This window comes from Macaca thibetana, chromosome 2, assembly GCF_024542745.1.
Source record: "Macaca thibetana thibetana isolate TM-01 chromosome 2, ASM2454274v1, whole genome shotgun sequence".
Taxonomy (NCBI): domain Eukaryota; kingdom Metazoa; phylum Chordata; class Mammalia; order Primates; family Cercopithecidae; genus Macaca; species Macaca thibetana.
Window position 1 is genome coordinate 14920765 of NC_065579.1, and position 12130 is coordinate 14932894.

Genomic DNA, 12130 nt, shown 5'->3' on the forward strand with positions numbered 1-12130 from the left:
TAAATGAAAATGGTACATACAAGAGTAGGCTTGGAATGAACATGTAAATTGCATGAGCAGGAGGCTTAGACTCTGTGGCACTTGCTTCCACTGCTTTTCTGCCTTTCCCTCAACCCACACCTATGGCCTCATGGGGAGCTTTACTTAATGGAAGAGAAAAAACTTGAACCTGCTTTATGCTTGGGTGTCCATGGGGTAGCACTAGTTAGTCTCACACTGGTATAGCACTAAAAACAGTGGCATGAAAAGACAAATATTATGTGATTCCACATATAAGAGGTACCTAGAATAGTCAAATTCATAGAGGCAAAAAGTAGAACAGTGCTTACTAGCCACTAGAGGGAGGAGGGAATAGGGAGTTATTGTTTAACGGGTACAGAATTTCCGTTTGAGATGATGAAAAACTTTTGGAGGTGGCCGGTGGTGATGGTTGCACAACAATGTAAGTGTTCTTAAGGCCACTGATCTGTATACTTAAAATGATTACAATAATAAATGTTATGCATATTTTATTAGAGTAACATTTTTCTGTTGAAAAGTAAAAACTAGCAAAAGAGAATCCTCCCAATGGGTGGAGCTTTGTTCCACATGAAAGGAGAGATGGCCTCATTTATGGATCTTCACTGATGTATGGACAATGCCTAATCATCAGTCAGTGACTTGAAAAGTTCAGAACTAGGAGACCGATAGCAAGGATGTCAGTGTGGTTCTCTTGGGATGGGCACAGCCTGTGTGTGTGTGTGTCTGTGTGTAGAGAGAAAGAGAGAGAGAGAGGGAGAAAGAGCGAGCACACACCGTGAGTCTTCACATGGCATTGTTCCCCAGCCAGCCTCTCCTGGTGGCTACGTAGAGAAAGGTTATTTAAATTGGATCTTTTTTTTTCCACAGAGACTGCAGTTATTTGTCCTTATTGGAATAAATTATTTTATTTTCTTGCTTTATTTGTTGAAATAAATTCTTATCCTAGATCTGATGTTGCCTTCCTTGTCTGGCTTTCTTCTACTAGCACCACTATATGTAGATGTATATAGAACGTCTTCTCACCTGTGGCCATAGCAGCACACATTACAGCATCTCTAATCAAGAAGCTGATTGTGTAGAAATCAGTGGGACAATAGACTCATTTCATGATATTTACCTAGAAGCAGGTGGCTTGATAGAAAGATAAGTCATAGTTAGGATACCAGCTAGAATACAGCACTGTGGGAGTTTGGGGCACTCACTCAAGTTACAAGATATGCCTTAAACCAGTAGCCAATATGTAGTCTAATTTTTCTTACAGACATAATAGACTGGTTTAAGGACCAAGGTCGAAGTAGGACCTCTCTATTACATATAATAACCCACCTATCAAAGTTTTGCATAATATCCCTACATCCTTTAGATTGGTGAGCTGGGATACAACTCTTAGTGGTGGATGAAACAAGAAAAAAAAGTTGGTGAGTTGGGAGGTTTGGGTGCCCATGACAGAAATGCTTCCACCAGTAAACAACAGGAATGGCCCTTGTAAATTGGAAGCTGAGACCGCTCTCTGGCAATTTTGTAGTCCTCATGTGGAAGAACAAAGACGCAGAAAAGAAGGTTAGTTTGCTGACTGGGTGATTGATCCTGATTACCAAGGGGAAATTGGATTCCTGCTTCATAATGGGATGACTATGTCTAGACCTCAGAGGACTCCCATATCCAATAATTATGGTCAGTGGCAAACTAATAAAGATAAGTCTTTGGCGAGAATGAAATTTTAGGCCCCTCTCATCAGTTAAAAAAAAAAAACTATTCATGCAGGCCAACATGCTCAGAGAGTAGAGGAGAACATTGGAATGATTGTCAAATAAGGCCTCATGACTAGTTACAGAAGTGGGGACAGTAGAATCTATATTTTGTGACAACTGTTTACTTCTCCCCTTTTCTGTTTATGTGAAACAGTATTTATGTGAACGTAACCGCTGAAGGTTAATTTCACAGTTTAGCTCCAAGTGGAAATTTGATTGAGTTGACATTATTCCCAGGTAATACAAGAGAGGACTGACAGGATTTTGTGTTTCTCCTGTTTTATTTCTAGTTATTCTTATTCAAATGAAAGAAAAAAGTAGATGAGCTGTGCTGATTGTTTCTCATTTGCCATTCCAGATCCACTCTTTATCCTTCTTTGGCCAACTCTGCACCCTAACAGGGTGACTTCTAAGGACCACTGCACCTGTGCTTCTCTACCCTTTAGCTTTTAAACGGTTCCGCCAATGGAAGGCATAAAGAGGAAGATGAAGGATAGAAGGAGAGAGAAGTCAGGGTCTTTCTTCCTCACTCCCTCCCTACCAGACCAGTGGCAGCATCTTGATTCTTCTACCTCTTTCACGGCCACAGCTATTGCTGGTTTGGTAACACCTCAATCTTCCCTCACACCTTCAGGCCTCAGCGTGGCTATAGCTTCCAGCTGTTGCTAGACCCAGGAGTTACACCATCCCTTATCGGTTCTCTTAGTCCTGTCCACATCACTGTAAGTGGTCCTTTCATCAAACTCTCCTCTGTTAAACCTTTTTTTTTTTTTTAAAGACAGAATCTCGCTCTGTCACCCAGGCTGGAGTGCAGTGGAATGATCTTGGCTCCCTGCAATGTCTGCCTCCCAGGTTCAAGCGATTCTCCTGCCTCAGCCTCCCGAGTAGCTGGGACTACAGGCGCGTGCCACCACGCCTGGCTAATGTTTTGTACTTTTAGTAGAGATGGGGTTTCACCATGTTAGCCAGGATGGTCTCAATCTCCTGACCTCTTGATCCACCCACCTCCCAAAGTGCTGGGATTAAAGGTGTGAGCCACCACACTCGGCCTTCTATTAAACCTTTTTTATTTTTTAGGGCAAGGACTGAAATTCCAATTTTTAAAGTATTTGTTACTGAAGTATAAGTATTCAACGAAATGCAAAGATTTCAAGTGTACAGTTTAGGGATGTTTGACAAACATATACACTCACGTGACCACCATCCCCAACAGGATACAGAACATTTTCATCACTTCAGCTGTTCCCTTGTGTTCCCTTTCCGTCAAAGGCAACCACTGTGTTGACTGTTGTCACCACAGATTAGTTTTGTCCTTCTTGAACTTCATATAAATGGAATTACACAGTATGAATTGTTTTGTGTAAGGCTTCTTTCACTCTGTATGCTATCCTTGAGATTAACTCATGTGTTCAGTAGTTCATTCAGTAGTTCATTCCTGTTATTGTTGAACAGTATTCCATTGTGTGAATATGACAGTTTTTCTATTCATCTGTTGATATCTGACTTGCTTCCAGTTTTTGATCATTGCAAATAAAGCTGCTACGAACAGTTGTACACAAATATTTTTGTAAATATAGGTTCTCATTCTTTCGGATATACTCCTAGGAGAGGAATTTCTGGGTCCTAAGGCAGGTATATGTTCAGATGAAACAGCCGGTCTTCTAAAGTAACCATACCAATTACCCTTAGAGCATGCCATCTCCTCACATCAGAACAGGCCAAGACAATTGTGAATAAACATACTCTTTAAAATGTCAGTAGAATTAAGTAGTAATACTCAATTGACTTTTTAAAATGTTATGGTCTGGAGCGGTGGCTCACGCCTGTAATCCCAGCACTTTGGGAGGCTGAGGCGGGCGGATCACGAGGTCAGGAGATCGAGACCATCCTGCCTAACACGGTGAAACCCTGTCTCTACTAAAAATACAAAAAATTAGCCAGGCGTGGTGGGGGGCACCTGTAGTCCCAGCTACTTGGGAGGCTGAGGCAGGAGAATGGTGTGAACCCGGGAGGTGGAGCTTGCACTGAGCCGAGATTGCACCACTGCACTCCAGCCTGGGCGACAGAGTGAGACTCTGTCTCAAAAAAAAATAAAAATAAAAATAAAAATAAAAATAAAAATAAAAATGTTACTAGGCAAAGCTCCTGAGTGAGTTGGTAGCTCTGGCAGGTACCTTCTGATCCCTCCCCTCTGTTCTCAGCACTAACCAGGCTTTAAAATGTCCCCTGCAGTCCAGACATGTAAAGTCTCACTCCTTAGGTTACCAGCTAACTGTTAAAAGGGAAGGAGCTGGCCAGGCGTGGTGGCTCCTGCCTGTAATCCCAGTACTTTGGGAGGCCGAGGTCAGTGGATCACGAGGTCAAGAGATAGAGACCATCTGGCCAACATGGTGAAACCCCATCTCTACTAAAACTACAAAAATTAGCTGGGCATGGTGGTGCACACCTGTAGTCCCAGCTACTTGGGAGGCTGAGACAGGAGAATCGCTTGAACCTGGGAGGCAGAGGTTGCAGTGAGCCAAGATCGAGCCACTGCACTCCAGCCTGGCCACAGAGTGAGACTCCGTGTCAAAAAAAAAAAAGAGGGAAGAAGCTAAGTAAATTCATTTATACTTGTCAGGCCTCACTGCATTTAATGCCTCATTGCATTAATAGCTACCACGCCCGGCTAATTTTTGTATTTTTGTAAAGATGGAAATTTCACCATGTTGGCCAGGCCAATCTCCAACTCCTGACCTCAGGTGACTGGTCGGTCTCCGCCTCCCAAAGTGCTGGGATTACAGGCGTGGGCTACCGTGTCCGGCCAGTATTTGTATTTTGAAAGCAAAGTTTAATTATCCAAAAGAATTACTCACTAATAGTAGCCCTTGTAGTTGATGGGAAGTAATAAGGAGAGAAGAAATCTTTTCAGTACATTTTGACAATTAATGTAAGCTGAAAAATGACACCTGTAGTAAATCAAATGTGGATTCAAATCCAAGTTCTTACCGTGAAAAGAAAGTAAATTCTTTCAATGTCTATGTCCTGGTTCGTTAAATGAGGATAATCATCTGCGCCTTTAGCATCAATCACTTGTTCAATTGTAAGTATGTTTTACTTAAGTGTGAACATTTTTAGGACAGATTGCAGCCACATTCAGGGTCTAGCACAGGGGCAGGCATGTTGTGGACACTCAATAGATGTTTGTTGACCCATACATGAATATAAAAGGGATTTGCAAATTGTAGAGCACCACGCATGCCTCAGTTATAACAATACTTATCTTTATTACTCCACCTATGAAGAAAGCAAGTTCTTCTCTCACTGGAAGTGCTGGTGGTGGGGAGACAGGCTGGGGGCAGCAGGAAGAAGGAATGAAGTCAAACTGGGACCCCTGCAGCAGAATCCACTGGGACACTTACTTAGAATGTAGATTCCCAGACCAGACCGATAAGAGTCCGAATCTCAGACCCTTTCGAGGTCAAACAGCCCTGATTTGGGAGGTGGGTGATAATGGTGACAACCTCATTAGCGCTCTTACTGCTCCTTGAGAAATACTAGTACCAGGCAAAGTGGTGAAGGAAGCCTTCCTGAAGCTGTCCTTTCCTCAGTGACTCTCAAACTACGCTTTTACGAAAGAGGAATTTCGCTCTTCCACGCGTTTCATACCTTAGAGTGAGGGTGGTAGGTAAGTTAAGATTTTCCTCTCTTCATTAAAAAAAAAAAAAAAAAAAAAAAGTGATGGTGGGGAGGGGGAGAAGGCCAGCTGAAAAGTAGAGGCTGAGGACAGAGTTAGACACCCGTTTTCTAACGGTCCTGCTGGAGGGGCTCGGCCTCTCAGACTGCGTCACCCTTTCGCCAAGGGTCCCCAAGACGGGCGGGGGCTCCTTGCGGCCGGCTCGCTACTCTCCCCGCCTCCCTGCGCCCTCACCCTCCGCCCCGCTGTGCCCGCGGAGAGCGCGGTCCGGCGCAGCCCCTTTTGGCACCGAGGTTTCCAGGTGCCCAGCGCGAAGGCGGAGCCGGGTTACAGCCGCCTCCTCGGCGCCACAGAGAAGACCCCCGGGAGTTCGGCGGCCCAGGCGCTCCGGCTCCGCGTCCCGAGCCTCCCCCGGCTCTCCGCGCTCCTCCCTCTCGGCGCGCCCGGCGCGAAGCCTGCGATTCGCGAGCCGAGCGCAGAGCGCAGAGCCGAGTGGCGCACGCTGGGCAGTGGCCTGGGCAACCCCAAGCGCAGCCAGAGCCCTCACCCGAGCCCGCTGGCCCGCGCACTCCCGGACCATGACTGCCGAGGAACCCAGCCCGCCTGCCCGTTGGCACAGCCGCCTGCCCGGGCTCTGGGCGGCGGCGCTGCTCCTGCTCGGTCTGCCGCGCCTTTCGGTGCGGGCGGATGGTGAGTGTGCGGGAGGCGGCGGGGCGGGGGGTGGAGCGTGGGTTCCGGGCAGGGAAGGCGTAGCTCGCCGGGGCTGCTCCGTCTGACCAGCCTGGCAAGCGGCAAGCGCAAGTCTGAGAGGAACGAGCAAGCGGCGGTCCTGGGACCCGGCATCCCTCTCCTGGCCCACCAAGTCTCCTCGTGCCCGTGCGCCCAAACGCCCGCCTGGTGCCTGGACCTCCCTTAGTGCGGAGCGCGCAGGTCCCGCAGTCCCGCCGCTGGCTTTCCTAAGGTCTCCAAGAAAGCTCGAATGAAATCACCTCTAAGGTACCCTGGAACCTCCTCTGCTAAGGAGTGATTTTCCGCAGTCCCTCAGTTTCTCAACGTCTATTTAATGTGCCCCCGAGGACACCGCCGATGGTTAGAAAACTCCCTCGGATATTTTGGCTTGGTCCAGGAAGACGTGAAAGAAGTGGGAATCAACGAGGCAAAGAGAGAGAGAGAAGAATAGCCTGGGCAGAGGGAATAGCACGTGCAAAGGCTGTGACAGGAAAAACGGGACAAATGATAAAGCAAAGTACCTGGAGGAGAGGGGACGCCTTGAGACATGAGGTAGAGAAATGGGCAAGGGCCAGATTATGGCAGGTTCTCTGAGAATTTATCCACTTTTTGTTTGTTCGCTTGTTTTTTGAGCCTGAATTTAGCTTTTAATACCTGCCCTAGAATGAGCAGGATTGGAACTCTGTATCCATTCCGTTTTGAAAAGCTAATTCAGCTGTGTTTTCCTATTGGAACAAAATCCCGCTGACATGGTACAGGAGCATCTGAAGGAAGCAAGCTTAAAACCAGCAGTTCACACACCCATGAGGGAGTTCTAGCTTAGGACGAATTAGATTGATAAAAGAGAAAAGCCCTCCGTCGATTTAGGATGCGTTGTGTATTTTAAAATGTGATTCTTGTTTAGCCAACGATATTGGGTGCAACTAGAAGACACGAAAAAGAAAAGAAAAGAAAAGAAAAGAAAAGAAAAGAAAAGAAAAAAAAAGCATGGTTGTCAGGGAAAGGGGAAAGCCAAGGAAAAAACCCTCTAGGTCTTAATTTTTAGTGCTCTCTGGTGTAAGTGCAGGCTTGAAAAGCTCTTCGTTCCTAATTAAGGATGAATGTCTTATTTCTCCATATCCTCAGAGACTGTTAGAGACAAAACAGTGTTAACTTTGAAGGCTGTTAGTAACCACTGTTAATTTTTTAAATTGACATGTATTTCACATAAAATTCGTCATTTAAAAATGTACAGTTAAGTGGGTTTTAGTACATTCATTATGTTGTGAAAACCATGGTTTGCATGCATCTCATTCTGGAACGTTTCCATCACCCCCAAAAGAATCCCATACCTACTAGCAGTCTGCTGATAATTCTTCACTGTAGTGTTTTTTGACTGACATTGAACCATGAAAATTAAGCTGATTTTAAAGAATGCAAGTAGAATAAATTGGAGCTCATATTAACCTTTGAACAAGATATATTGTGCCAATTTTAATTCCTTTTAAGTAAATATTTTTGTCATCCGTAAGGTTTTAGAGTTTCACCCCATTATAACTGTTTAAGTGGAATGCCATGTGGATAAGGATCAATATTTTGTGCCTCTCTAGCTTGATACGGGTCATAGAAAATTAAAGGCAGAAATGTCACTGGTCAAAGAGAAAGTAAGGACAACACCAGAGGACATGATTCTTTGTCTCCTTCCTTTTCTTTCCCCGCTTCCTCAATGGACAATTATAGGTATATTTCCTTTAAAGAAACTCAATTTTCTGAGCCCCAACATTTATACTAAAACCAGGAAGAGTTATAAGCTATATTATCAAAGGATTCTTTTTGGTACTAAATTCTTAACTACCACCAGTTCCTACATTTAGTTATTTGTGTGCTGTGGTGATGGGAGGAAGAAGAAGAAATGCTCAGCTCAAGTATGATGAATTACAGATATTTGAAGAGAGAGATTTGGAGAGAAACTATTTCTAAAAACATGTCATCTGTATAAGGATGATCTGTGAAATTGTATGCGTGGGCAGAATCCTAAGGAAAAATTTTACAGCAAGAAGACATAGAACTGAGCCTGGAGTGAGGGAAGCTGGTTTGGGATTATTGAATCTATGTTCATGAAATATATTGGCCTATAATTTTCATTTTCTATAATATCTTTGCCAAGTGTTGATATCAAACTTATGATGGTTCCTAAACCAAATTGGAAAGTTGTTCCCTCTTTAACTCTCTGAAAGGGTTTCTGCCGGTGAGGGCTTTTGTTTGTTTGTTTTGGTGTGAGATCATCTGTGTCTGAAGGTTTTCTTGTAGGAAGATTTTAAATAATAAATTTAATTTCTTTAGTAGATAAAGAAATATTCAGATTTTAAAATTAATTTTGTGTCAATATTGCTAAGTTTTGTTTTTTAAAGTTTTTTCCCCACTTCATCTAGATTGTCTAATGTGGCATATGCAATGTAATAATTTCTAATTATCATTTCGGGGTCCACGGGATCTGTAGTGATGTTCCCTTTCATTCTTGATATTGGTAATTTGTGTTTTTGCTATTGGTAATTTGTGTTTTCTTTTTTTGTCTTGATCAGTCATACTAGGGGTTTATCCATTTTATTTTCTCGATTGTATGTCTGCTTTCCATTTTATTGATTGCTGCTCTATCTGTATTATTTCCTCTTCCTACTTTAGAAGATTTGATTTTGTGGGACTTTTGTGTTAGTTTTTTGAGCTAGAAACTTAGATCATTGATTCTCAACCATACTTTTTTTTGTATTAATAATATGAGTTCTGAGGCTATAAATTTCTCTTAAACTACTTTAGTTTCTCCATAAGTTTTTGGCCCTTGAATTGACATGTTTTATTTCAGTTGTGATTTCTTCTTTGAACACAGTTTATTTAGAAGTATATTTTGTAATTTCGCACAAGGAGATTTTCCTAGTTATTGCTTTGTTATTGATAGGCAGTATAACCAAGTGATTGAAATCACTAACAGGGAGCCATACTGCCTGATTTTGTATCTCTGCTGTGTGATCTTGGACAAGTATTAATACTAAACCTTAACTATAAAATGAGGATGATAATACCACATATATCATGGAGTTGTCATAAGGATTAATATAATGAGTATTTGTAAAGCAATTTGAACAACATCTGGCTCATAGTAAATACTATGTAAGTGTGTCATATATAAAATCAGTGATTTTAGCTTTGTTGTAGTCTAAAAGGCATGGTTGGTATGATTTTTGTCTTTCAAGGTTTTTTTAGATTTGCTTTATAGCTCAGTATTTAATCAGTGTTACAAATATTCTGTGTGTGCCTAAAATGAATGTGTATTCTGTAGTTTGGTATGCAGTACTGCACGTAGGTTCTTACATCAAGAGTGCTAATTTTGTTTTCTGTTTTAACAATTACTGAGAGGGACAGTAGTTTAAAATTTCCTCAAGGATTGAATTTTTTTGTTTTTCCTTGTAGTTTTGTTGATATTACCTTTTTATAGTTAAATGTAGGAGTACCAGTCACCTATGGATATGTTTGTTTAATTTTTTGTATTATTATAACTTGTGGTTCCAAAGCTGGGGAATTATTATATTTATTATAATAATTTTGCAAGTAGATGGCTTGTCTTAGTCTTTTGCAAGCAGATGACTTGTGTCTTAGCTGTGTCTTAGTCTAATAACTGATGTATTATGAAAAAGTTGGTGACGTAAAGATGTAAGTAAATGGTCTCATTCTAAGTAGGTGTTTTCTCCCCCTGCCTTTACCTTAACTTGATAGGGCCACCCAAGGCATTGCTTCATTCCTCCAGGAGGCTCCTGGGGACCTCAGCGCTCCCTCCGGTACCATGGTTTTCTTGCCTAAAATTCTCATCTGCTTTCAGCCTGGGCTTTCACCTCTGCCTGAATTCATGTTCCCATCCCCCCATTGATCACACATTCTTTAAGGCTCACTACATGTCCATACATTATTGTGCTTAGGAAGCCAAGGTGTACCAGACATCATCTCTGTTTTCTTGTCCAGTAGGAGAGAAGTACAGCAGACACAAATGAATGAATTGTGAAAGGGGCCTGGTAGTATACTAAGGCAAGGGACAGAGAGAAGGGAAGCAACCTGTTGTATAGGGGGTCATCCTAGGGCTGAGGGAGGCAGAAGAAAGCAGAGCTGAGGCCTAAATCAGTGCCTTAGACATCAAGTGACCTAACTTAGGGAAGCCCAGGACACTGAGCCTTGACACATGATATTTGTAAAACACCATTTTAAAAGAAAGATTTGAAGGGCTTTTCCAGATCGACACGCCGGAGCAGATGGTTAATTTTGGGAAAAAAAAAAAAAAGAGGGTGAAAATGCTAGTGTAATTGTCATCACCTGATCCCAGGGATGGTGTGCAATGTGGTAGCTGCTGCACTTTGAACTTCAGGGAAGGCTTGCAGTTCTAACTGGCGTCTGCCAGAGGATGAGTTTGCTGAGACTAACTTCCCGTGGATCCTGAAATCCACATGTGTTTGTGCTTGTCCCCACACAGGAAAGCTCTTTGTGCTGGAGTCTCAGAATGGCTCTCAGGGCCTAGAACTGGAGGCTGCTCGGCTTTCCTGCAAGAGCAGGGGCGCTCACCTGGTGTCTGCAGACGAGCTGCGGAGAGTGGTACAGGATTGCTCCTTTGCGGTGTGTGCCACTGGCTGGTTAGCAGATGGCACTCTTGGGTAAGTCAGGCGAGCGCTCCTTTTCCAACTCACCCTAATTGCACCACCAAGGCTTATATAGGGCTCAGTGATTGTTCTGTTGAGATACCAGTACAGGGAGAGTACAGTGGGCAGTAGCCTCCAGTGTGTTCATGTTTTGCTTTCTTTTGTGTGAGATGGAGTCTAGCTCTGTTGCCCAGGTTGGAGTGCAATGGTGCAATTCTAGGCTCACTGCCACCTCTGCCTCCCAGGTTCAAGTGATTCTCCTGCCTCAGCCTCCCGACTAGCTGGGATTACAGGCATCTGCCACCATGCCCAGCTAATTTTTGTGTTTTTAGTAGAGGTGGGGTTTTACCATATTGGCCAGGCTGGTCTCAAACTTCTTACCTCAGGTGATCCACCTGCCTCGGCCTCCCAAAGTGTGAGCCACCGCGCCTGGCGTGTGTTCATGTTTTGAGTTTGCTTATAAAAGCATTTTTCTGGAGTTCTGTCAGAATTCTTTTATCCTCTTACTTCGTTATGTTGAATTTTCTTTTTTTGTTTTAGACATAGGGTCTCACTCTGTCAACCAGGCTGGAGTGCTGTGGCATGGTTACAGCTCACTGCAGCCTCAACCTCCTGGGCTCTAATGTTTCTCCTGCCTCAGCCTTCTGTAGCTAAGACTACAGGCATGTGCCACCACACCTAGCTAACTGTTTATTTTTATTTTTTATAGAGATAGAAAATGCTTGCTATGTTGCCCAGGCTGGTCTCGAACTCTGACCTCAAGCAATCCTGCTTTGGCTTCCCAAAGTGCTGGGATTACAAGCATGAGCCACCCTGCTTAGCCTTGAATTTTTTTAAGTAATAAAAATAATACATGCTTATTGCAAAAATTTCAAATAATGCATATATATACATAAAGTACAAAGTAAGTTTCTCTCTTCTTCTCCATCTCAGAGATAATGACTATTAACTGTTTGGTATGCATTCTTTATCCCTTTTTTTCTGTGGACACTCATCTGCATATATATATATATATATATATATATAGAAACATGGCATGGAGGTTTTAAAATATGGCCACAATTTTTTTCACACCACTGGCATCAACAGGTGTGTTCACCTCTACAGCGAAAGTGAAATTACTTGACTTCTGAAGTTAGGCTGGAAAAATCCATGCTGCATCTGTCTAGATTTCTGGGGACACTCACTTTTGTAGCCTTGAGATGCCATGAGGAGTCTGACTGTGCTGAGATGGGTGTGCTGTGAGGAAGGCCAGATCACATGGAGATATCTCCGTTAGGGGCTCTTGCCAACAGCCG

At 43.2% G+C, this 12130-nt stretch overlaps 1 protein-coding gene across 1 annotated transcript in view; it reads left to right on the forward strand.

Annotated features, from left to right (window-relative positions):
• The first annotated feature begins 5931 nt into the window (after positions 1–5931).
• Positions 5932–12130, forward strand: part of SUSD5 (sushi domain containing 5) — a 68587-nt gene continuing 62388 nt past the window's right edge. The window contains exons 1-2 of the mRNA XM_050779417.1: positions 5932–6138; positions 10670–10847. Coding sequence (XP_050635374.1) covers positions 6027–6138; positions 10670–10847 — 290 coding nt within the window. The 5' untranslated portion in view covers positions 5932–6026. The remainder of the gene's footprint in view (positions 6139–10669; positions 10848–12130) is intronic.